Raw genomic sequence first — 27,500 nt, 5'->3', positions numbered from 1 at the left:
CGAAACTAAATTTGAAGACTTGGAATGGCCTATATCTACGACTCTACCTTAGGCACTTGAAACTTGATTCTGAGTTTAGCGTCCACCGCCCGCGTTATGAATTTTGTGCCGCGTTTGAGATGTAAAATCTGAAAATAATTCATTATTGTGCAAATTACTACTAAACCAGAAAGAAAATTTGTTCTGCAAAATTTTTAAACCCCTTTTTTGGTATTTCAACCCTTCAAAAACTATAGAAAGCCTTGAGAACTATTAGATGAATCCATCTAAATATTTTAGCATTAAAAATATACAGGTTTTTGACCCTTGCTCTATCCAATTATTTCAATTATACCTTTGGGATACCAGGATAGCTAGAAGAGAAATCAACTAGCCAAAATGTTTTTACCAGATTGTTGATGTTGTATATAAAATAATTTAACTAGGAAAGACCTAGTTTTGACAAATTGGTGCCAAAAATTTATTTCATATAAATGTTCTGCATGATTGTTATTTTTGTATAAATGAGTCAATCCCCCTCCCCATTTCCCCCTATCCTCAAATGTATACGGAGAGGTTAGTACAAATTGGAGTGAAGAAGACCGGTATACTTGAATACATTTTAGTTTGTTTTAAAACTTGAAAAACAAAAAGCAAGATAATTATACTTTAATAAATGTTTATGTGTGTTTGTGACATTATATTGCGACTGGCGATAGCTAATTAGAATGAACAAAAGCGCATAAGCATTGGTAAAAGGCCGCTGATAATGAAACCTTGAAAATAATGAATAATGAATAATGAAATAGTTGCCTCATTATGAGCTGAAAAAATGGGACGCTAAACTCAACATCAAGTTTCAATAGCCTTAAATTGTACACAGCCCATTTCAGATAGCTCAGTTTTTGTAGCCATCTTGGGATCTTGATCTTCATCCACTCCGTACGACAGCCCCAATATTTTTATGAGTTGTCAGTCTGAGCAACCTTAGGCTCAGACTTACATGTACTCTTCATTGCTCTTGCTCAAGAAGTCTAGCCACAAATTTGCCCAGCTCACCGATGAGCTTCACATATGAGGCTAGAGACCATTGTATTGCTTTCAAAATCTAGTCGGATTCGCCGAAGCATGACACCATGAAAAGCAATGGAAGTTCAGATGTAAACACACAGCCGATCACAAGGGGTGATCAGTCACATCAAAAATATTGCTAAAATTGCACTTCAACACAATTTTGGACTGTTCAAAAATAGGCAGTCTTTACTGAAAAGAAAATCAGTTGACTCATCAATAAATAAAGCTAAACAACATCCCGTTGCAAAAAATGTCAATGCTGACCGACCGAAACACTGTTTTTCATTTTAAAAAGGCAAATGTACAGGACAATATTGATTTATTATTTTTTTCTGTTATGATTTTTAAGTGGGGGGGGACATCCTCCCTTGCAAAAAATTAAGGGGGCATGTTCCCAATCCCCTGATTAATGACATTGCTTGTCCTCCATTTTGTTGAATGGTGTTAAGTCAAATGTGCGTTTCCTTCTTTCAGATTCCCTTCATAGATCTTACCACACAAATATAGGATGAGGCGAAGTTGATGAGGAGCAAGCAGCAGACAAGATGGCGTCCAGCGTGACAAGACTACAAGTTCTTGGACTGTACAAGAAACTCCTGAGGACATCACAGAAATGGCAAGCGAGCACTGGCAACTTACAAGATACCAAAGATGAACAGATTTATATCAGGAATGAGACAAAAACACTTTTTAGAAAAAATAAACAGGTAGGCCTAGATATTGTGACTCAATCTGATCTACTCAGATCCAAAGTCGGAATTTTGAAAAAATTGTTTTTTCCCCAGGTTTTTGTTGTCAAAAAAGCAGTTTTGATTGAACTCAAACTGCTGCTTTCCGATGTGTTCACACACAGGATTATTGTTAATCATTATTTTAAATTATTGATGTAACAACTAATTTAGGTAATATTAATTTATAGCTGTGGTTTCATATGCCATTCTCAGTTGATATCTGACAACCTTTTGTGGCAAAAATATGTTCCAAAGCTTGTCCAGATACTTTTATAAGTTGCAGCAAAGTAAAATGGAATAAAATAAAACTACATTTCATTGGGCGCAACTTCAAATCACTAATGCTTGCTCATGGCACTGGCATACACACGCACAAAGATGCGAAACTGCTGCCTCGGTGCATTGATGTCATTGCCACATCATTGTGGAAAATGGTATAGCAGATATTGAGTGCCGGCCTGCAGATAGGCTAACTATATCACTCTTAACATGGGTCTACTTTTCGGCGTAGTGGTAAAAGCCTAACAATTCCCACTGATTACGAGCTGATCAAACTATTGTACAAAGAGGATCCTAGATGGAGAGAAAATAATAGCAGTACTTTTATCCTCATTTTATAGGTGACAGATCCTGGGGAGATATCTCTATGCATAAGAGAAGCAGAATCAAGACTAGAAATGGGTAAGTAGGCATTACACACATTGTATTTTCAACAAAGAATTCAAGTCTTGCATAGTAAACCAGTTGCGGATCCAGGAATTATGGAAAGGGGGGGCCCACTCGTCTTCCCCCATCTTTTTTAATGGCCAATGCGTCCATGCTTTTGCGAGATGCAGGGGTGTCTGAAGGGGATATGGCCCCCCCCCCCCCCAGAATTGGAGAGTTTTTTCAAAATAAAGGCCAATGTGGACCATTTTGACTAAAAAGTGTACGGGTGTCCAAAACAGAAATTTTTTGTTTCGATACGCAGGGGCTGTCAGGGGGGATGTGCCCCTCAGTATTTTGATTTCTTTTTTAGTCTCAATTGAAGCAATTTGTGGACCATTTTGACATAGTTATTGTTATCATTGCTAAAAAACAATACGTGTAATGGGTGTCCAAAATAGATGCTAAACAGGCACTTCTTTATCCATACGCCGGGTGTGTGTGAAGCTATTTTGTGGACCATTTTGATAATATTGTTATCATCATTGCTTAAAACAAAAAGTGTACAGATGTCCAAAGCAAAACAAAAGCCAAAATGGACACCTTCATCCATACGCAGGGGGTGTCTGAGGGGGATGCGCCACCCTCAGTATTTAGAGAAAAATTCAAAATAAAGACCCAATTGAAGCTATTTGTGGACTATTTTATACTATTATTACGCGATGTGAATAAAGTTCAGTGCTTGGCGCAGTTCTTGAGTGGACAAAGGTCATCTGGTATTACATTTTAAAGTTGCTCCAATAAAGTTGGTGGACATGAACCTGTTGAGGATGGGAACATCTTCCAATAAAAATAGCTCACCAATATTCTGTGAGTATAATGATTGCAAGAAACACACAACCTGATAAGGTTTTTTTTTCTGTTTTCCATAAAACAGAAAACTTGCAACTTTAATATAAATAAGAGAACTAACTAACCCCAATCATTATGAATTCTTTTACAGCTGTGCACTACCAGAGCCCATACCCAAGACCGGCAAGTATTGTACATACTTTTGTTCCCTCTTTTGCAAATTGAAAATTAACCCCCTGAGCACTACCTGCTGATCTAACATTGCCTCTGATTGGTCAATTACATGATATCTTCACTTTTAATCACCAATCAGAATGGAGCTTTGCAAATAATTCACCTCAATTTTTTTGCATGGTGAAATTATTCTAACAATGTTGCTGATTGGGCCAACTGATAATGAAAACTTCTTTTTGACCAATCGGCAGGTAGTTCTCATGGGGTTAAAAGAAGAACCTGTTCATGCCCCTGTGGCTTTCTACTTTCAATACAGCACTGCCCGTCAACAAGTCACTAGGATCCACAACATGCTCATCTATCATGGCACATTTCTTTAACCCCAATAAATATGTACGTTCATTGTATGACCTTTGAAAATGTGTGTACAAAAACTCATACTCTGCAACTTGAGGTCAAATTTTGCACTATGATTGTTTAACTGAGGTTATTGAACTATGCCCCTAGAATGAGGCCATTGTGGTCCATAGTGAGTGAAGAGTTCAGATTCAAAATGTGATATATGTAACGTTCAAACCTTCCGAGATAAGGCTACCAATATACATGTATCCCATTATCACTTTTTTTACTAAAATGATAAGCTTCATGCAATCCCATTGGTTCCAGACCATGTTATATTTAGGCAAAAAAAAATATTGTTGTGTTGCCCTCAAGTGGAAAAATGGGAAAGTTGGGTCGGACGGTCGGATAAAAAAATAAAAAAATTAAAATTTTTTAAAAATCCCCTCAAATATTAAATAATGCTTCTTCAATTAGGGGACATTTGTCAATTTTGACTTTTGGATACCTGTTAGACATCAATTAAAGACTAGTCTTTCAATAAAATATTAATTTTAAGTGAAAAAAATTGATTTTTTGAACAAATCTGTAAAAATCATCATTAAAAAAAAACCAAAAAAAAAAAAACCCTGATTTTTCAGGATTTAGGGTTGGACGGTTGAGGGCAACACAACAATTTTTTTTTTTGCCTAATATTAGCTAAAAGACAACATGCTGCTCCACACATACTACGTATACTGAGATCAATTACAGGAGGAGGGACTGACACCCGGGCCGAATCGTTTTGATTGCATCTCTATTCCCCCGGGTTCTCCGATTTTCCTCCTGCATTCTGAAATGGACCTCTTCCAATATTCCTGTCCCATCATATCTGATTCACCTTGTTGTGTTCAATTGTGCTACATCAGCACCTGGAGATCCACTTGGTGGGTATACATGTAAGTCGCTTGGTTATAAGTTCTTATTTATATTTCTCTGTGCAGGTCAATATTCCGTACCAAGGCCTGAGTAAAGGTAAAAAAGCCCAGGATAGATTACGCAAACAAGCTAAACCCGTGTACCTGCATTCGCATGATGAAGTCAACTGAAGATGATGAGAGTGACTATACTTTGTTTCACTTCGAGTTTGGGAGTAACAGAGGTGCATATTTCGCTGGTCAGAGTATTGAATTGTGCGTATAAACTCTATTCCTCAGTATGTTAACACACATACAAGGGGGGTTTGTCGTCACACTTGCGAATTAACGGCACGGATGTTACTACCAAACTTTCGGTGAAAAAGTGTAAAACCAGTGTGCAATATATTTGAACAATGCTGATTGGATTCGACACTGATGTGAGACTGTGATTTATTGAAGCATGTACTATGGACTTAAGTGGCCTCATCCCAGTATCCCAATTGCAAAGTTCAATAACCACAATTTAACAATCGTAGTGTAAATTTCAGTGGCGGCGCCATCGGGGCATGAGTGGGCAAATTCTCCCCAGTCAGAACTCTTGCCCCCCTGTTGCCCCCAAGTAAAAACACAAAATTACGAAAATTTCACCTTTTTGCGGTAATTTTGCGCAAAATTTGTTGATTTCCCCCCCCCCCCCCCTGAAATTTATTTTGCCCCCTCAATTCCATTGGAAAAAAATTCCTGGCGCCGCCACTGGTAAAATTTGACCTCAAGTTGCAGAGTATGCATTTTTTGTACCCAAATTTTCAAAGGTACAAATGTATTGGGGTTATCCTATTGATATCTAAATTTGAGATACAGACCTTTACAAAATACGTACCATTTAATTAAATATTTTCATGAGAACAAAACCAAAATTTACTCACCAGTTTGACGGTTTCGCTTTTCATAGTCGAAAAGCATCATCAGAATATTGATTGGACTTCCGGTTGGACGAATCCCGACCACAGAGGGTGTACAATTGTCACTCAGTCATATACATGACTTAAAAAGTGGGCCCGTCGTCCCTATTCATGACATTGGGTCCTCTTCTACGAATCCAGATCGATTCCTTGAAGAGGTTGAACTGGTAAGGATAAGTAATAAACTTTCATGTGACACCGCATTAGTTAGATGTGAAACTTTAAAAATGGACTTTATAGTGTTGTTGGTTATTTTGCTATTATAGTCCATTTGGCGTCCTCGAGGCCATGATGTCGGAACTTTGTTGCAGTAACTTTGTACAGATAGCAATAATAATAAGAAGAAATTTATATTAGCGCACTATGCTCACAAAGCGGCCTCTAGGCACCGAATACATAGAGTATGATAAAAGGGCAATATAAAACGACAAAAATACAATATGTACATGAGATAATAGACTAATATTTAATATTTATCAAAACATGGAAATGTAAAAAGTCAAAGATTATAATTCATCTTACATATGCCCATGTACCACCTTTAATCGTACGTGTAAACATACCAGTTCTTAGGAGTCAATACACACAAATTAATACTGCGCCCACTGTAAACATCACTGCCTCGATGAATCCAAGTGGACTTATTATTATACATTAACCGCTCATGTCCCTATAAGCGCCCACCCAGTGACTTTCCAACAAGCAAAATGTATACATGGTACTAATGCGGTGTCACATGAAAGCTTATTACTTATCCTCAGGGTTGCCAAAAGATTTCAGCCCGAATTGCGGGTCAAATAATCGAAAAGTCGCCCAATTTTTCTCTTTACCATTGGTTTCTATGGGGCATGAAACTATCGGAAATCGCGGGAGCCAATGTTGAAAAGTCGCCCAAATTTTTTCTTAACCATTGGTTTCTATGGGACAGGAAATTGTCAAAAGTCACGGAAAAATCTTCAAAAGTCGCCCAATTGGGCTACCAAATCCCCGGTTTGGCAACCCTGCTTATCCTTACCAGTTCAACCTCTTCAAGGGCTCAGTTTTGTTGCACTTTGTGTGAATCAAAATTGATTCTCTCATCTATGACATCTGGTAAAAATTAAGTGAGAATCACCTGATCGTCATGTGCAGAATTGGCATGAATGTTTTTCGAATCAATATTGATTCTCACAAATTAAGTTTATTTTCTGATTCTTGCCGAATTTGAAGCCTTGCTCTTTTATCAGGATCTTTTTGTATGTATACAGATATGTGACCCACTCCAACAAAACCCGGAACAAGTCGCCAGACATGGCTTTGAGTTAGAAGCTTCTATAAAAGATGCCATTCCCATAAAAAGTTTCCAATTTTGAAATTCTTAATTTCATGGTATTTGATGTGGGATTGAATGGACTTTCAAATCCTTGAAAATACTTATTAAAAAGAGCTTTATTTAATCAATAATTAACAATTGAATTAGAACAATCCCTATTCAATCTTGTGTAAAGCAGAAAACTAATTGGACCATTTCTCAGAAAAGCAATTAGGCAAAAATATAAAGGTATCATTTGCAAAATTATTAATATCTTGAAAAGTATTGATAATATTTATATAATTTTGGTATCATTTTAAAGCTTATTGTCCTGTGCTTTACATTTATATTAAAATCATGAAATGTCAAAAATGCGACTTGTTCCTGGTTTTGTCAGAGTGGGTCACATGTGTTATCTGGCCATGATGTGATGTTTAAAGGACAATATAGTCTGTATATCTACCTCGAGTCACAGGCACTAGCTTAAGTTAAAACGCTAATCTAATGCAGAACAAGCTGAACTTCAAAGCTAGTGCCAGTGACTCCAGGTAGATATACAGACTATACACTTTAATTCTTATGCTCTGAAGCATTTATTGGGAAGATAAGTTTATGTTGAATACAACTGTTTACACTCAAAAAATTCAGGGTTCGGTTTTTGCCAGCAAAGTGGCAAAAACCTGGCAAAAACTGTTTTTGCCAGTTTTTGCCTGGTTTAAACCGGCAAAAATGGCAAAAAATGGCAAAAACTCACATATAGTCACTCAAATATTAAAAAGTGACACAGAAAGCTCATAAACAGTAACACACAACTTTTAATGAATCATTCAACATATTTTTTGTCTCATCAAGTCCTTAAAATGAAAATGTTTTGAATTTGATACATGCCACATTTCGATTAAATGCACTTGAGCAATGAAAACGCATGCCTTTAATTTCTTAATATATTGTTTATAATTACAAAATCTGGCCTTGTTACACTCTGGAACTTATTTTTGTAACTTAATAATTTGTTTTGAGATGAAAAAACTGAACTATAAATCACTTTTTTAGTTTTTGCCATTTTTGCCGGCAAAAACTGGCAAAAACTGTTTTTGCCAATTGGTTAAAACCGCGGTTTTTTCCACCTGCGGCAAAAACCTGCGAACCCTGACTCAAATACCATATTTTAGTGTTATCACCAAAGAGGTTATACTTAAAGAGTACCGACTCAAAATTACCCCATGCTGTGGTAAATCCCCATTTCCGTTTGCTGCTCATGGAGGGCAAATGGTGTGCTGTGTCTGGCGTTTTTCGGCAAGAGCCTGGAGTCAAACGATAATTTGGATCTTTAAGCTCACATTTTTTACGGAATGAGTTACACACATGATGCAAACAACCATGCATCCCTGTGTGGGAGATTAAGGTCATGTTTTCCAGGGGGTGTATGGATAGCCTAATGAGGGATGCACTTTGCAAGAAAAAAGAGTTTCACTCAACTTCTCTGACTGAGATAAAAATGTGCAGTTGTTTTAAATTCTTCAAATGAAGGATTAAATTGAGGTTTGCCAGGTGCATAGCGAAATTATACGGAGGTACACTATTTGCTCTCCTTGAGCGACACACAAACGGAGAGTCTGTACTCTTTAGTTGTACCTTGCAAATGCTGAATTTCACTGGTTTCTACATGTCGTCTATCACATGGTAGACAGCAGCGACCGGGGCCGACTTTACGGCTGATTCGTGGTGTCCACTCACAAATGATGACTATTTGTAATTACGGTGACTTGTTCATTATGGTGACCCCGTTTAATATAGCAATATTTTGATTAAAGCCTGAATGTACGATAATTCAACAATAATAATGAGCATTATTCTGAGTGACCATTCCCTGATCTGACCAAACAAGGAAACAAGCTGGGTATAAACAGTGCAGGTGCCACTACTACCATCAATAATTGATGTTGGGATTGACACTAGTCGTCAGGGGGGAAGGTAAATACCAGTAATTGGGGTAGATTGTAACTACCAGTAAACTATACATTGTGAATAAATATATCTTAAATAAAATACCATGCTTTTAATGGATTTTAACTGTAATTTACTAAATATTGGTAAATGGTAAAACACAGAAAAGGTAAAAGGACAGATTGTTATGGGGGTTATGGACATGATGAGTTTGTAAGCGGAAAATGTTGAATGTCAGGTCAAGGTCATCCAAGGTGAATTGAGTATAGATTGTCAGATTGTGGAAACCATCAAGGTCATATCAAGGTTAAAGTTACTGATAATTGAGATAGTTGGATTGTCATGAAACTTGGTTGATATGAAATCCCTTAAGCAGCAAACATTTTTAAAGGTTGTCTGAATATAGACTGTTGTATTGTTGTAAAGCCATTTGTTCAGGTATGAATTAAAATATGTAGACCTATTTAGCACACATTTTTCAATTCCGCTTTCAGCATGAAAATTTTTAGTATTTCCTAGTATGTCATTGGTGGTATTTACCAATAAATGCCAATATTTCGCACCCGGTTAGTTGTACCAAACATTCAAATTTACTAGCATTCAAAGTACTTGCAATGTAAAATTATGAAACATGATCTGCATCCATAGCATTGTCTTTTTAAAGACATTTCTTGTTTCAGAATATACCTTTATTTTTTTAACCGATTTTTTGGCATATTTGTAATACTTACGCATGTTCCAACTTACATCTATGAGCAAACTGTCAAATTCGCCCTATTTGTAGTAAAACGGGATGATTTTCTGTTGTTCCGACATACTATCATAATTTTCGGATCATGATAATATGTCGGAACGATCGCAAATCTTAGCCTCCTACGAAGCCAGTTTGGTTACGCTCCCTCCACACATGTAGAGGGAGCGTAACCAAACTGGCTGCATAGGAGACTAACTCGGCGTAAAATCTAAAAAGTGCGAGATATCTTGAGTGATGGAGGTGTGTTGTTTCTTTGCAAATTCACAATGATTTCCGCGTCCAAATGTATTCATTATGATTGCATATTAACTATTTTATCATTTTGGAAGAAAAAAAAGAAAAATCTAAAAATTTAAAAAGATCGTACATTAAGGCTTTAATAGAAGCGCGATTATTCTCCTTCATAATTATAGCTCCGAACAGAACACGACTTGTAATTATGAGCTATTGACATTGTTTATAGCATGCAGGTTTCAGATAATATGGCTATGAAGGGTATAGTTCGCAAAATATAAACGCACGGTAGAAGAATACATAGAAATGGACAATAGATGAATGATTGCCTAATGGCCAATGGGAACGTACATATGTCACTTCAGGGCTGTAAAACAGGTCTGTCTCTATTATAGAGGGATTCAAGGAAAGAAAAACTGGAATTCCATAATAGTCAAATCATTATTCGTGAAAATTCAATCAAAGGTATGAAAAAAGAAAAGAAATTTCGGATTATATAAATTCAGGATTCCCCAGCTTTGACTGTGAATACCCCTGGAATGGTGGAATCCATGTATAACAGGGCCCTGTTCCTTTTTGATTGGATGATATAATTGGATTCCCAGCAGTGTTCATGATTACAACAATTCAGGAACTCCGAACCCTCTGTAGACCATTCCTATAACTGGCACCTTCCTGCCGTTGATGGGGTGATTATTTATATCACATACTATGAAACAACAAAAGGAGGTCAAGATGGGTATCACGCGATAACAAAATAATGAAATCTTGACCTCACATTCACTGCCCTATAATAGTAGTGATACTGATGTTCAACCCATCAACATGATCAATGACAAAAAGGTGCCAGTTATGGGGGGGGGGGTACTCTCTTAATGGATAAGGGTTAAGAACCACTCTCCAAAAGAATAAGAAGAGTGAAAATCAATCCACATCAGTAAAATCACTCCTAAAAGAGTGAAAAACCACTCCTTACAAAGAGTGGGAACCAGTCTTTCAAGGTGCTATAAGGGACAATAAGAGCAGTTCCCACTCTTAATGGTTTTCACTCTGAAGAGTGATTTTCACTCTTGAGTCTTCTATTCTTTTGAGTGTATACTTTCTTTTCTGAGGTAGCCCAATAAATGGAATATACTATTTTGTTCACCGTCTTCAGCTGAAGTCCAATTAAGTCAGGTCCATACATAGTGCTGCTCACTCACAGGTTTTGATATCCTTCCTGGGATTGTTTGGTACTGCGATATCTGGAGAGAATAAAAGAAGAAATTGTTTTAAAGCTTTTTTGGCATATTTATAATGTTTACACATGTCCCAACTGTGGTTGACCTTTCAGCATAATTTGATCTAAATCCTAGTTAAGAGTCTGATCAACAGGCAAAGCTTACAACCAAATGCCTCGGAGGACAAAGTTCACTTTTAGGGACAACATGATTCCATTGTCAAGTTATAACTCATTGACCCTTGGTCACTCAAACTCTGGCTATGTGACAACCTGTTTCTGTGATTACTATTCAAAGAAAAACTTAAGTGGTGGTGAGGTGAAAATGCAACATGATTGTGTTGAAGTCGGAAGTAACGTAATGTGCAATTCAAAAATATACTTACACTACGAATAGGCCAATAGCAACACCCATAAGAACGACGATCACAGCGACAATACCCGCAGCATTCAACCCACCACTGGCTGCATCGCTATCTGGACCTACAATGTTACTCGGACCAGCAGGACCGTTGCCACCGTTAAAGCCGTGGAGAACAAAGTCAGTATTTTGGGCAGAATTGCCTGTATAATAAGTAAATAAATAAATAAATACATGTAAATTTTGGATTCATAATGCACATTTTTCTAGGTTTCAACCCGGGTTTCAAAGCGCTGTAATTTATCTGCCAATGGTGAATCATCAGAGTCAGATTGCATCAACTGGGCAGATTACGAACCCGGTGCAACCGTGCAAACCTATTTGCACGGGCATTGTTTAGGTCGTTGTAAACTCTGCAGATGATCCTCCCTATATATGAACATCCTCAGTACTATTTCAACAAAGCACACACTGTGAGATCTTAGTTTACTAGTGGTAAACGTTCCAAATTATTATTAGTATGGGCGATTAGTATTGCACAGGGCTCAAACCTAATCAATGCTAACCACAATTTCATATCTGAATATTGCTGAACGAGGCTTTGAATTTTGCGATAGAAAAAAATGCTTGGGAATTAATGCTGGGTTTGTTTATCGATAATAAGATATGTGTATGGTATTTGTTCCGGGATTTGTTCAATATTTGATGTATATTTCAAATTACTTGTTGACAAGGATTTAAAAGATGTTTAGTTTGTGCTATGTACGACCTATCGTTATTAAAAAGTTATCCTACAAAAACCCCATTTTTAGGCAAAATGACGTATTTTTATTTGTACGTGGATAAAAATTTAAACTTATCATATTATTAACTTCCACAATCTCATCAATATCAATGATTTTATCCTCTATCTTTAAATCGATTTTCTTACTCGCCAACTTACAAAAGATAAAAATTAAGTTGCCGAGTAAATTAAACACAATGCAAGATACTCGTCAACTGGCTGGGCAACTAGACTAGTAGCTTACTCGGGAGTGAGTCGGGAGTTAGGGACGCACCATTAGATATCAAGGGGGGGGGCTTGGTAGTTGGGGTCGTGACAAAAAAATTTTTTAGCACCTCGGTGAAGCACATTTTTTTTTTAGCCCCTGGATGAAGCAAAATGGGTGTTTTTTTTTCAACACCTCGGAGAGACTTTTTTTTTTGCAATCGTAAAGTCCTATAATTTTCAACAATTTGTTTGTCGAGTTGTAAAATTTTGTCCATATTTTTAATCATTTTTACGTTTTGTAGCACCTAAATTTCGAGTGCCACCAAAAACATCAATATTTTTAGGTGTAAAAATTTCTTGAAGTATAATGAACCTCTTTTGGCGCGAACAATTTTGGCATATTGAAGCTAAACTGGTGAAATACGGTTCATTAATGTGGAATAAATGCGCGCGCAAAAATTGGTTTTTTTTTGGGTAATTTCGTCAGAAACCCACATACATTGGGGATGATTGTATGGACCACCCCCTAGCAAATATTGGGGGATTTATACCCCTAGGATCTACGCCTATGCTCTCAATCAGTCATGTGGACCTGGCATGTGGCACAGATTTCTATAATAATTTTGACATTGGGATGGAATTTTGGTGAAAATCTGTGAAGTAGAGTGAATCAAGTGTTTTCACTCACAAACCCGGCTCACATAATAAGTTTTAATAAACAAATGCGCATAAAATACGTACCATACGCGACAAATTTTGCAATATAAAAGCTATATGAGGTTAATTTTTCTTCACTAACTAGAACTGTGACAATTTTTTTTCACCCTTGACATCAAATCTTTTTTTTTCTAACCCAAGGTGGAGCAAATTTATTTTTTTTAGTCTGAGGTGGAGCAAACTTTTTTGCTCAGATGGCGCGACAATTTTTTTTAAAAAACTACCCAGCTCCCCCCCCCCTTGGTATCTAATGGTGCGTCCCTTACGCGGATTTGGTGCACTCAGTGGATAGTCCAGTAAACGCCTCATGTTTGGTGTAAACTTGTGTATGACTAACATTTTCTTATTAATTTTAAAGTTGATGCCCAACCATGTTGGTCAAAAATGACAGGTGCCGAGTGGGCGCCATTGTGCAATAAAAGAAATATGAGGTCAAAGGTTATACAGGGGTCAAAATTCAAAATTGTTCATAATTTGATCAAACGCTATATACCAGGTCATAATTTCAGAAAATATTATGATTTAACTTACCTACTACCAATCAGCCTGCAGTTATTAGCGAAAAGGTCAAAGGTTGAAATTTGGACTCAACATGGATCAAACACAGAAAATGTATCTACTATTGTGTAATAGGTTTTATCTTAATCGGAACCAATTTGAGTTTTGACCCCTGTGTAAACTTTGACCCTGAATATGCCCAAAGGTGCCGACTGTCGGAGCACCCGTCTCATATGTCAAAAGCAAAAAATGCTAGTCATACCTAAATTTACACTCATCAAGGTTTTGTTAATTAATCGTTGTTTTCATTTGGTTCCACTTTTGTTACTATGTTAAAAAAACTATTTCTCCCAATATTTAAGCAGACTAACCTTTATCCGGCACTCCTCCGGGCACTCCGCCGTCAAATATAGGAGCTATCCAGTCTTCAAATTCAGTGACCCTTGTATAAACTCCGGGAAATCCAGGTCTAGCACAACCGAACCCATAGCTCACAATTCCACCAAGGTACCATCGGTGTCCTTGGGGGTTTTTAATGAGTCCTACTAAGGGACCACCACTATCACCCTACAAAAAAACCGATATAAAATTAGAATCTATCCATATAATGGAGAGAGCATGATTTAGTGGTTAGAATAATATTATTTTGTTACCTGACAATGGCCTTTGCCACCTTCCGGTAATCCTGCACATATCATCTTGTCTGTGATTGGTTCTGGAGCATAATTATCTATGCATTCTTGTTGATCTATGACTGGTACTGTGACTTCGAATAAATCTGGATTCTGTGGCCCTAGAAAGAAAAGTCATTCTTAAAATGCAAATGGTTTCTAATTATGATGGACTTAATCATCTGATTGCTGGTTAAGCTTGGTTACGACACTTCGTAAAGTTGCAACTTGCAGTATCAAAGAGGTTTGCGAGCACGTGTACGTTACCATGGTAACACTACAGTGGTGAGTAACTAGGCCTAGGCATCGTAATTAATATTCATGGAAATTTGAAACAATCGATTGAAACAAAATACAAAGTGCCTTAAGAGTTTCTGGAAGTAGGCCTACTATCAATCATTCATAAGCTTGACCATACGTTTAATCTAGAAGCAATGGGTTTTGAAAAATGCCCGAGTTTAACACCCATGTCAATCAATCATTGATATCATGGGGCATTAGTATAGACCCCCCTAGATCACATTTTTCACTCAAGAGCATTTTCAAAATGGCCATCGAAACCAGGGTATTCAGTGCAGCGCAGCCCGGTCGACCCTGGTCATCGTAAAAGAGCTAGAACGGTGATCCCCTTGCCCGGATTCGGCCGTCTGTCAAACTCATAACGACACTGATAGGCCTAAATGAACTGGGAGGAGTCAGGCGTTATAGATGAGGAGGTTCGTATCAAGCGATGGATAATTTTATAAAGGAATACATATGGATTCGGAGGAGAGGAATGAACAACACCATGAACCGAGACGAGGGCACCTACAATCTTGTTGATCTTTACAATACTCTGCTACAAAGCTTCGAAAGGACTGGCAACACTAGTTCCCACCGTAGCAGAGCTTCACACTCGGAAGAAAACCGACTAGTCTAGACGGATGAAACGTCAGCTGGTGAGTTTTACCATGGACGTACTGGTTTTACAATCATTTCACCACTATTCTATTTGTTTTATTTAAAAAAATCAATCTTAAATAATTTAACAATAACAAACAAGATGAATATCTACATTAAATACCTCCTTCACTCGTTGTGCCCCATCCAGTAATCGTGACAGGTTCGTCAGCTTCGAACTCATTTTCCTGTGACTTCTGCGGGACACATACAGTCCTGACGTAATCGGTTACTTCAAACGGCCTCTCCACTTTCATTAATGCCATATCCCACTCTCTGGTTTCTCCATCATATAGAGGATGAACATAGAACTCAGAACATGGAAGTTTTTGTGAATTTTCTGATATGTCCGTTAGAGAGTTACTACCAAGCATAAGCTCGTATCTTGACGGGTTAATCCACAGCTTTCTGTTGTAATTTAAAAAGAAAGTAAAAATACATAACACAGCCAACTAGGAATTGTAAAACATTACTGGAAAGAAAAGTCAGGCAAAAGGGTATACTAAAATAGTTTGTTACAAATGTAATACGTTTTTTGCTTGTTTTTTACCCATAAGTTAAGTATTTTTTGAAAGTACTTTGTGTATATGTGCATGAATAAGCCTTTTTGCATAAGCTTGGTTATGTGTGGTCTTATGATTATAAAAGACCCTGCAAGTTGTGGTGTTTTGGTAAATGACATTGTACGAGGGTCGGTCAGTATGTAATGAGAGTTGACCTTGACCCAATATATTGAATATTTGGATGGATTTTATATGATCACATAAAGACACATAGGCCTATGGGTTTGAAAGACAAAGGTACACCTTTGTCTTTCAAACCACATAGGCCTATGTGTAAATGATACGCGCATTAGCATAAAATCAATATACCAGGAACACTGCCAAATCACGCAAAAAAGGCGGGCCTTTCAAATTATAGCAAAGGCATGTGCTTAAGATATCCGAGAACACCAACAGTACATGATGCATTTTAATTTGCTAGTCAAATAAAACATAAAATTATCCCTGCAGCTGAAATTGTTTCGCAATCGTGAGGCCATGTGATATTGTCATTGGATAGCGATTAGCTGAACCTATGGTTTGCCTTGTTCTGGGTCAGGTGGACCAATCACGAGCGTGCTTGCTCTGGCCTTCGGCGCCATCTTGTTTGCTGAGCTCATTCTCTGTCAGAGCGTAATTGAGAACGGACGCAGAAAATGTTTCTCTACAATTTTTCAACTCAATGGAGATGGCGGATATAGGCTATTTCCAGTAAGTTTGCAGCACTTAAAATCAATTGGTTATAGTACGACTACGGACGGTTGTAGATGTGGTTGGCATAATTTTTTGTAAATAAGTCGATAAAGTTTACGTGTCTCAGTTGTCCAGAAAAGGAGAAATGCTGCATTCACCAATTTACGAGTGCTGCTGGCTGAATGACTGACATGGTATGTGTTGGAATATCATCGCGATTTATACCATGTTCAGAAGATAAATGTAGTCCATCTTCGGGACTATCTTAGGCTTGCAGACAGTGACAACTGCAAATGGCCAAGACAGCTTCTGTATTTCAATTGGTTCAACAGTCGTATAACACGGTGAGAAATTTGCTTGAATTTGTTTTGTCATAGCGATTTTAGTGTTGCCGTGATCGTGAGTAGTATAGAAACGGGCACATCTGGCTCATCTTTTGAAAATCTATTCTTGGTCAGGAACAGTGGCTCTATTCACTAGTTATAGTTTTCATGGATTATGGATTATCACATTTTTACGCATGAAGATGCATGTTTCATGAGGTAAAATAAATAAATACGTAAATAAAAAAATTACAAAAAAAAATGCTATAAAAGAAAAAGCTAAAATTTCTACGCACATTATATCTCAGGCAACCTGAAGGAACGAATGTGGTTCCGGTTTTTTTTTATGTCAACAGCTCAAAAATTATAATTTTGGGTTCAAATAATTTATTCTGAATCGGATAATCTCTCTTGGTATGTAATGGCCATATGAGATATTGAGAGATTATATTGTCGATTTCTGCAATTCTGTTTTAACTCAATCATGGTCGTTTTGAAAGCCATTCGTGTTGTCATTTGACAACCGAATTGACAAAAAAATAATAATAAATAAATAAAATAATAATAAAAAAATAAATAAATTTAAAAAAATAGACCACCTTTTCATCTCTCAAGGCGGTTGCACTGTGGTTAATATGAAGAATTTATATTGAGATTTACGCTTTAGGCTATTTTAATGTCTGACGATGTCAGACGTGAGATTTTTGTGTATGGGATCACTAAAACAGAGGAAAAAAACTGAAATTTACTCAATCCAGCGGGAATAACGCTAAAAAACTTCCCCGGGTGATTTTACTAATGCGCGCGGGGGCTTTGAGACGAATTATTAAATCAAGATGGGCCAGGACTCTGAATATAGATCATCGATTGATATTTGAATCCGTGGAAAGGCTTGAAAATGAGGGAGTTTCGTAAAATTCTTATATTTCAAGAACGGTACGGTCAATTCTCAAAATTCAAAAAGTGGGGGGGGGGGGGTGAAAATCGAAGTAACACTGTATTGTCAATATCATAACTACACCTTTATCTTGACATGCAGTTCCTCATTTGCTCACCCTATTTCTTTTTAAAGGAAATTTTATTTAAAGCTCCCACCGCTTTCAAAACTGCTACATTACAAGTGCATTTCAGTTATGACCAACACTTATTGGTATTTAGGTTCAGTAAATATCACCTCAATCCTCAATAAATTTGATAATATCAAAACAATATCTCCCAAATTCAGAAATGTTCCCCCCAACATAACTCAAATTCAGTCTCCTTAAATCCGCCATGTTAGGTTAATTCACTACACATGAGAGCACAATAAATATTTAACCCGTACGGTTTATGCAGACCCCTTTCAGACCACAAATGAAATTGATTAAATGTCATGAAAACGTTTTTAAAACGCTATTGTACAATATTTTGGGCGAACATTTTTGCAAAACATTTTGCCAACACTTAAATAACAGCACTTAAATAACATTCTGTTTAGAATGTTTTGCATCAAGTTTTCAAAAATGCTTTTGAATGTTATAAAAACGTTTTTATATAACTTTATATAAATGGACATTTGAACGTTTTCGGTAAAACTTTCTGTGTTTGCTGGGAAACCGTGCGCGTAGGCCTATCTTTTAAAATTCGGTACTTACATACAGTGGGCAGCTGTTATTATCCAGTTGGGTGCCACCAACGATGCACCACACATTGGTGATCCGTAAGCGTAGAGGGCAGCCTGCCATGGCCATTCGCCCTCTTGTGCCGGCTGACCTCCGACGATTTGAGTTTCTGGTAACAAATCTACGGTTTGTAACCCACATTTTGGATCATCTGTAAAACAAAAAGCAGATGAACACAAAAATAATTTTATCGTGACTAGTTATTTCTGATTCATGATTCGGATTCAGTTGATCCAACCTTATCCGAATACCTCAAAATAAAGTTTAGATTTCCTATAAATTTCACCGAAAATCAAGAATTTGCATCTGTGTTTCCAATAAAGTTAAAATCATATTGTAACATTTCCATCTATCATAGAGAGCTTGTGATTTCCAAACGCCGTGATCGTACGCCCGCGGATCTATTCAAAATCACTCTCCTGTATCGAAGCGAGGTCGCGTATTTAGCCAGTTTTGAAGATTTTGCACGTACAAAATTAACGTGGCGACTGCGTTGAAAATGCACAAAATTTGCCCATTTAAAAATATATTAAAGAGAGTGAAGGAAAATGAACATACGACGAAAAGTCTAACTATTAATATGATCCTTTTCGTTTTGTAATAATCTGCTTTAGATCGATGAACCTGGGTTCGGGGAACCGATAGAAGGTTACCCGGTGAATGATGAAACTTACTGAATCCTGACACACACATACACACGAAGAGTAATATATTCGGTGATAATTCAGATCATTTATTAAGGGGCTGTGCAATAATTATGAGCCCTGGGGGAGGGTAAAATTGGGGGGCAAGAAATTTTGGCGAGCCAAAGGGGGGCAAGCAATTTTGGCAAGCTGAGAGGGGGGGCAAGCGATTTTTGGCACACATTCATGGGGCGCCTTTTTAATAAAACTCTCTAAAAAGGCTTAGGAAAACAGTACGGAAACGCTTAAATATGCAAATTTTCCTGCTCGCTGCGCTCGCAACAGGTATATAGACCATTTAAGGTTTGTAAATTGGGATCCCAAAAATTTGGCATGCGCAAGGGGGGGCAAAGAATTTTGGCGGCCCGAGGGGGGGGCAAGCGATTTTTGGCAGGCCGAGAGGGGGGGCAAGCGATTTTGGCAAGCCGTTTGAAATTTTACCCCCGGGGACTCATAATTATTGCACAGCCCCTAATACCAATACGGCCGGTCAGCCACCGTCCATAATGCACATGGTCAAGCAGTCTTTGTTCTCAGTTGTTCTAGAAAGAAGCCTTAGCATAAAAATGTACTAAATATGAATCAAAGATCTGGGTTTGTACCAATAATGCTATCTGAAAGGTAATCATCTAATTAGTAAATCAATCTAGCTAATATTTTGTATATCTAAGTATTTATGATTATATGATCAAACTGTACTGATTAGTAATTAGTATAAAATAAAAACACTCACAAACACATGGACGTTGGTCAGAGGTTGGTGAGTGATGGCGCTATAACACGACTGGGTGGCTCAGGAGGTAGTGGACGTGAGATCTCCATCAATTAGCCATTTATCACAGTTTGTAAGAAATCATTATAATAAAGCAACATTGAGGTGTGAACATTTGACTTCATTCATACCCACGATCATACGTACAGATTATCCATTGAAATGCGTGAGATTGGTCGTATAAAAAATTAGATTGTGATTTGCCTTTTTGAAACAACACACCTGATACGCACGGTCCACGTTGAAATTGACATTTTCACGGCGTCACGACGGTTCATGCAACGCGCCCAATTTTCAACAGTCTCATTTTGATATTTGTTTTTTGGCAACCATAATATTTGGGAAGTACTGAAATACAATTGATTTTAAGCAGCATGATAACCTTAAGTTTTTAGTCAAAATCAAAAGCATGCTGTATAGAAGTAGACACAAGACCCGATGACCGTTAAATTTCAAGCGCTTCGCAATCTCTAGTGACCAAATCAGATGTTAGTCTTTGTTCCAGCCGCCTTGTTCTCCTTGAGCACAATCCAGCTTGGGGACTAGCAATATTGAACTCCGTTTTGAACGCCGTATTAACGCACGATCCACGCAGCACGTATGGAACATCGCAATCTCTCTAGTGTCTATAAAGTACTCACCCTGCCAAGCAATGACCAATTTGAAGATGATTACCAATAGAAACACTGACAGCTTCATGTTATCGGTCCGAATGCTCGTCATTCCTAATGTATGTTCGTGATAGCCACATACAGTCTGGCCCGAGACTATAGTCTCACATGACTCTGCTAACATGGTGTATATTGTTAGTCTCGATTGTTATAGGAAGTTTACAGAGTAATTTAATTTGATCATTGTTTACATTAACAAAAACTGTTTCATGATAGATTGGAATTCCCTTTCATTCATGTAAGGGGCTGTGCAATAATTATGAGCCCTGGGGAGGATAATATTGGGAGGGGGAAGAATTGTTTGGCAAGCTAAAAGGGGGTAGACCTAAGCCATTTTTGGCAGACCAACAAAAAAGGGGGCACAGCGTCATCATCCCTATATCTTCGCATGGAGATTTTGTTCGAGATAGGCCGAGCGACTCAGGCTAAGCATACCATTTACACGATATGAGATACCACAGAGTTTCTATTCTACACGTTTTTACGATTTGCGCGTGCTCAGTACCCCATATAATATTGCCATTACAAGAAAATTCGATTTGTTGTCAGGTAAATCCGAGGTTTTGTTTTCAATACACTAACTGGAAATTCAATACACTAATTAGCGGCGATTGCTGTTTGCTGTGGATATATTTTACTGCATTTTATCCATAACGATATTTAAATCGTACGTTAAAAATGTGATATATTTAACTGTTTGATAATTGTAACCATATAAAGATCAGATCCAGGTGCTGTATACAATATTAAATCACAAGTCTATATTATGCACATATCCGAGACACTATGCCACTTTCTTTATCTGCGTCAATTATAGAATTATAGAATATTGATTTCAATCGAATTGAATACATCTCTCTACATTTTGAGTTTGTACTTCACCACTGAGCGATCTAGCGATCGATTTCTAGCCAATCAGATAGGACTCCTTTTCTTGCGTTCGGTGAAATACTAATCGCCTGTCGCTCTCCAACGGAGTATTAAGTTGCAGGGAAAAAATATTTATAATACTGGGTGTCAACACTGTGGGGGGGGGGCAATTCTTGACAAGCGGCTACGGAACTCAGGGGTAACCTTGTCAATCCAATACTTCGTGTATTGTATCCAATATTTAATCCGATAAGTGATCAACTTGGGCCTATAATTTTAACCATGCTTCTCATAGCAGTTAATATTTGTATAATATTTATGTGTCTATATATATATTTTTCAGCCTTCATTTCATTTGTAAATGACTTGTTGTAATTACGGTGTCTTGTTGTATATGGTCACCCCGTTTATAGCAATATTTTGAACTTTTTGATTAATAGAAGCGCGGCGATTATTCTAGATGATTTGGTTCAATAAAATATTTAACATAATTTTATTATAGCTCCAAACAGAACACAACTTGTAATTTATGAACTTGACATTGATTATAGCATGCTGGTTTCAGATAATAATGGCTATGAAGGGTAGTTCGTAAAATATAAACGCACGGGAGAAGAATACATAACGGTGAATAGAAATGGATACTATAAGTTTACAATAGATGAATAATTGCCAAATGGCAGATGAGACATTATATGTCACTTCTGGGCTGTAAAAACAGGGTTGTCTCCATTATAGAGGATTCAAGGAAAGAAAAACCGAAATTCCATAATAGTCCAATCATTATTCATGAAAATTCAATCAAAGGTATGAAAAAAAGAAAAGAAATTGAGTTGATTATACTATTAAAATTCAGGATTCCCCAGCTTTGACTGTGAATACCCCTGGAATGGTGGAATCCATGTATATCAGGGCCCTGTTCCTTTTTGATTGGATGTTATAATTGGATTCCCAGCAGTGTTCATGATTACAACAATGCAGGAACTCCGAACCCTCTGTAGACCATTCCTATAACTGGCACCTTCCTGCCGTTGATGGGGTGATTATTTATATCACATACTATGAAACAACAAAAGGAGGTCAAGATGGGTATCACGCGATAACAAAATAATGAAATCTTGACCTCACATTCACTGCCCTATAATAGTAGTGATACTGATGTTCAACCCATCAACATGATCAATGACAAAAAGGTGCCAGTTATGGGGGGGGGGGTACTCTCTTAATGGATAAGGGTTAAGAACTACTTTCCAAAAGAATAAGAAGAGTGAAAATCAATCCACATCAGTAAAATCACTCCTAAAAGAGTGAAAAACCACTCCTTATAAAGAGTGGGAACCAGTCTTTCAAGGTGCTATAAGGGACAATAAGAGCAGTTCCCACTCTAATGGTTTTCACTCTTAAGAGTGATTTTCACTCTTGAGTCTTCTATTCTTTTGAGTGTATACTTTCTTTTCTGAGGTAGCCCAATAAATGGAATATACTATTTTGTTCACTGTCTTCACTTTGGTCAGAAAGCAATTATTATTTATCCTCAATAGTGTTCAATATATTTGTGGATTTTATATTTCAGCTGAAGTCCAATTAAGTCAGGTCCATACATAGTGCTGCTCACTCACAGGTTTTGATATCCTTCCTGGGATTGTTTGGTATTGCGATATCTGGAGAGAATAAAAGAAGAAACTGTTTTAAAGCTATAATGTGCGATCTTTGAATATAAGTGAAATTGGTTAATATTCTTCAAACCTGGCCTTTTTTGGCATATTTATAATGTTTACACAATGTCCCAACTGTGGTTGACCTTTCAGCATAATTTGATCCAAATCTGATCAACAGGCAAAGCTTACAACCAAATGCCTCGGAGGACAAAGTTCACTTTTAGGGACAACATGATTCCATTGTCAAGTTATAACTCATTGACCCTTGGTCACTCAAACTCTGGCTATGTGACAACCTGTTTCTGTGATTACTATTCAAAGAAAAACTTAAGTGGTGGTGAGGTGAAAATGCAACATGATTGTGTTGAAGTCGGAAGTAACGTAAATGTGCAATTCAAAAATATACTTACACTACGAATAGGCCAATAGCAACACCCATAAGAACGACGATCACAGCGACAATAGCGACAATACCCGCAGCATTCAAACCACCACTGGCTGCATCACTTCCCCTGCCGCTATCTGGACCTACAATGTTACTCGGACCAGCAGGACCGTTGCCACCGTTAAAGCCGTTGAGAACAAAGTCAGTATTTTTGGCAGAATTGCCTGTATAATAAGTAAATAAATAAATAAATACATGTAAATTTTGGATTCATAATGCACATTTTTCTGGGTTTCAACCCGGGTTTCAAAGCGCTGTAATTTATCTGCCAATGGTGAATCATCAGAGTCAGATTGCATCAACTGGGCAGATTACGAACCCGGTGCAACCGTGCAAACCTATTTGCACGGGCATTGTTTAGGTCGTTGTAAACTCTGCAGATGATCCTCCCTATATATGAACATCCTCAGTACTACATGTATTTCAACAAAGCACACACTGTGAGATCTTAGTTTACTAGTGGTAAACGTTCCAAATTATTATTAGTATGGGCGATTAGTATTGCACAGGGCTCAAACCTAATCAATGCTAACCACAATTTCATATCTGAATATTGCTGAACGAGGCTTTGAATTTTGCGATAGAAAATGCTTGGGAATTAATGCTGGGTTTGTTTATCGATAATAAAGGATATGTGTATGGTATTTGTTCAATATGTGATATATATGTCAAATTACTTGTTGACAAGGATTTAAAAGATGTTTAGTTTGTGCTATGTACGACCTATCGTTAGTTATCCTACAAAAACCCAATTTTTAGGCAAAATGACGTATTTTTAGTTGTACATGGATAAAAATTTAAACTTATCATATTATTAACTTCCACAATCTCATCAATATCAATGATTTTATCCTCTATCTTTAAATCAATTTTCTTACTCGCCAACTTACAAAAGATAAAAATTAAGTTGCCGAGTAAATTAAACACAATGCAAGATACTCGTCAACTAGACCCTGGGCAACTAGACTAGTAGTGAGTCGGGAGTTAGGGACGTACCATTAGATATCAAGGGGGAGGGGGCTTGGTAGTTGGGGTCGTGAGAAAAAATTTTTTTTAGCACCTCGGTGAAGCAAATTTTTTTTAGCCCCTGGATGAAGCAAAATGTTGTTTTCAACACCTCGGAGAGACAATTTTTTTTTTGCAATCGTAAAGTCCTATAATTTTCAACAATTTGTTTGTCGAGTTGTAAAATTTTGTCCATATTTTTAATCATTTTTACGTTTTGTAGCACCTAAATTTCGAGTGCCACCAAAAACATCAATATTTTTAGGTGTAAAAATTTCTTGAAGTATAATGAACCTCTTTTGGCGCGAACAATTTTGGCATATTGAAGCTAAACTGGTGAAATACGGTACATTAATGTGGAATAAATGCGCGCGCAAAAATTGGGTTTTTTTGGTTAATTTCGTCAGAAACCCACATACAGGTGTCAACATTGGGGATGATTGTATGGGTCACCCCCTAGCAAATATTTGGGGATTTATCCCCCTAGGATCTACGCCTATGCTCTCAATCAGTCATGTGGACCTGGCATGTGGCACAGATTTCTATAATAATTTTGATATTGGGATGGAATTTTGGTGAAAATCTGTGAAGTAGAGAGAATCAAGTGTTTTCACTCACAAACCCGGCTCACATAGACTCGCTGAGTCTCATGGACGCCGTTCGTCCACTGAGACTCGTTTTTCCCATTTTGTGTGTGAATGTGATTTACACGCTTAAGACTTTGCGCCGCGGTGGCATTTAAAAAAATTTCTTTGAAATTTGGACGATGTGCATGTAAAACTGTACTCATATAAGAATCAGAAACTTAACTAGGATTCTTACCAAATTCTTGAAACGCAATATCATTTGGAATTTCGGCGAATAAAGATGATTTAAGAAGCCGCCTCTCTCCCCGTGTCCGACAAAAATGATCACGAATGAAAAATGACAAATTTCACTGCGCGTGCGCACAAAGGTTAATTTCGCTGATCCCTCCTGTTCTTTTCAATGTCAATTTAACACACGATTCCCGCTGTTGTTTTGGTTCCAATAAAATAGCCTAAATCTCAAGGCCCCGATCTCAAAACAATAAACATGGCGGAACAAGCACAACCCGATGACCGTGCGTAAGCAGTTGAAGGACTGGTTGATTAAGTTACGTGAAAATACGTCATTGATCACCATCAAACGATAGTCTCTGCACAGCCAATTTGCGTCGGTCCTAACGTTCGTCGTTCCTATAGACACATACAGTGTGTGCCGAGACTAACCTACCACCTGCCTACGACAAAAACAAATGAGACGAAGAACTGAGCAACCATTTTTGTCCTGAAAAATGCTTCATCGTGACGATCAGAAACGCCAAAAATTTTTTTTTACTACGCTGGATATTGTTCTGGAATCAAAGTACATGTAAGGATCAAATTTGAAGGTAAATAGGCCAAATATTGCAAGAAAATCTACTCACTAAGCGGCTAGGGACTGCGCATTGAGTACACGGCTATAGGGAAAACCAAAAATCTAGACTAGGCTCACATAATAACTTTTAATAAACAAATGCGCATAAAATACGTACCAGTTCGAAGCTAAAATAAATATTCTTGTTGAAAAAAGGAGCAAATTCGCGCGGAGGTTAATTTTTCTTCACTAACTAGAACTGTGACAATTTTTTTTCACCCTTGACATCAAATCTTTTTTTTTTTTTCTGGTCCGAGGTGGAGCAATTTTTTTTTAAGTCTGAGGTGGAGCAAATTTTTTTTTTTGTTGCTCAGATGGCGCGACAAATTAAAAAAACAACTACCCAGCCCCCCCCCTTGGTATATCTAATGGTGCGTCCCTTACGCGGATTTGGTGCACTCAGTGGATAGTCTAGTAAACGCCTCATGTTTGGTGTAAACTTGTGTATGACTAACATTTTCTTATTAATTTTAAAGTTGATGCCCAACCATGTTGGTCAAAAATGACAGGTGCCGAGTGGGCGCCATTGTGCAATAAAAGAAATATGAGGTCAAAGGTTATACAGGGGTCAAAATTCAAAATTGCTCATAATTTGATCAAAAGCTATATACCAGGTCATAATTTCAGAAAATATTATGATTTAACTTACCTACTACCAATCAGCCTGCAGTTATTAGCGAAAAGGTCAAAGGTTGAAATTTGGACTCAACCTGGATCAAACACAGAAAATGTATCTACTATTGTGTAATAGGTTTTATCTTAATCGGAACCAATTTGAGTTTTGACCCCTGTGTAAACTTTGACCCTGGATATACGTCAAAAGCAAAAAATGCTAGTCATACCTAAATTTACACTCATCAAGGTTTACCCGACTATTAATTTTTATAATATTGTAAAATGTTTTGTTAATTAATCGTTGTTTTCATTTGGTTCCACTTTTGTTACTATGTTAAAAAACTATTTCTCCCAATATTTAAGCACGTACCTACAATCTGGTTAATCTTTACAATACTCTGCTACAAAAGGACTGGCAACACTAGTTCTCACCGTAGCAGAGCTTCACAACTCGGAAGATATCCGACTGGTCTATCTAGACGGATGAAACGTCAGCTGGTGAGTTTTACCATGGACGTACTGGTTTTACAATCATTTCACCACTATTCTATTTGTTTTATTTTAAAAAATCAATCTTAAATAATTTAACAATAACAAACAAGATGAATATCTACATTAAATATACTAATACTCTTGGAACTAACCTCCTTCATACGTTGTGCCCCATCCAGTAATCGTGACAGGCTTGTCAGCTTCGAACTCATTTTCCTGTGACTTCTGCGGGACACATACAGTCCTGACGTAATCGGTTATTTCAAACGGCCTCTCCACTTTCATTAATGCCATATCCCACTCTCTGGTTTCTTCATCATATAGAGGATGAACATAGAACTCAGAACATGGAAGTT

At 37.4% G+C, this 27,500-nt stretch overlaps 4 protein-coding genes across 4 annotated transcripts in view; 1 reads left to right on the top strand and 3 right to left on the bottom strand.

The window, feature by feature from the left end:
- The window catches only part of LOC140165046 (LYR motif-containing protein 1-like), a 10,655-nt gene extending 5,403 nt beyond the window's left edge, over positions 1-5,252 (top strand). Inside the window, exons 2-5 of the mRNA XM_072188464.1 lie at positions 1,528-1,760; positions 2,405-2,465; positions 3,433-3,464; positions 4,778-5,252. Coding sequence (XP_072044565.1) covers positions 1,599-1,760; positions 2,405-2,465; positions 3,433-3,464; positions 4,778-4,882 — 360 coding nt within the window. The 5' untranslated portion in view covers positions 1,528-1,598 and the 3' untranslated portion in view covers positions 4,883-5,252. The remainder of the gene's footprint in view (positions 1-1,527; positions 1,761-2,404; positions 2,466-3,432; positions 3,465-4,777) is intronic.
- Positions 5,253-9,332: 4,080 nt separating this feature from the next.
- Positions 9,333-20,686, bottom strand: LOC140165043 (trypsin-1-like). The gene is made up of 7 exons (XM_072188460.1): positions 20,593-20,686; positions 18,470-18,647; positions 15,402-15,685; positions 14,321-14,460; positions 14,039-14,234; positions 11,487-11,664; positions 9,333-11,125 (listed from the first exon to the last, which is right to left on the bottom strand). The coding sequence occupies exons 1-7, from the start codon at positions 20,672-20,674 to the stop codon at positions 11,080-11,082; spliced, it is 1,104 nt and encodes a 367-aa protein (XP_072044561.1). The 5' UTR covers positions 20,675-20,686; the 3' UTR covers positions 9,333-11,079.
- Positions 20,687-21,876: 1,190 nt separating this feature from the next.
- The window catches only part of LOC140163790 (trypsin-1-like), a 45,626-nt gene continuing 40,002 nt past the window's right edge, over positions 21,877-27,500 (bottom strand). Inside the window, exons 6-7 of the mRNA XM_072187105.1 lie at positions 23,561-23,759; positions 21,877-23,153 (exon numbers count right to left, since the gene is read on the bottom strand). Coding sequence (XP_072043206.1) covers positions 23,108-23,153; positions 23,561-23,759 — 245 coding nt within the window. The 3' untranslated portion in view covers positions 21,877-23,107. The remainder of the gene's footprint in view (positions 23,154-23,560; positions 23,760-27,500) is intronic.
- LOC140164159 (serine protease 33-like) overlaps positions 27,429-27,500 on the bottom strand; it is a 25,061-nt gene continuing 24,989 nt past the window's right edge. Inside the window, exon 3 of the mRNA XM_072187402.1 lies at positions 27,429-27,500. This exon is cut by the window's right edge and continues 79 nt beyond it. Within this exon, the coding sequence (XP_072043503.1) occupies positions 27,429-27,500 (72 nt within the window).

Source organism: Amphiura filiformis, chromosome 11, assembly GCF_039555335.1.
Source record: "Amphiura filiformis chromosome 11, Afil_fr2py, whole genome shotgun sequence".
In the NCBI taxonomy this organism is placed as follows: domain Eukaryota; kingdom Metazoa; phylum Echinodermata; class Ophiuroidea; order Amphilepidida; family Amphiuridae; genus Amphiura; species Amphiura filiformis.
This window is presented reverse-complemented; position numbering and strand designations above follow the sequence as displayed.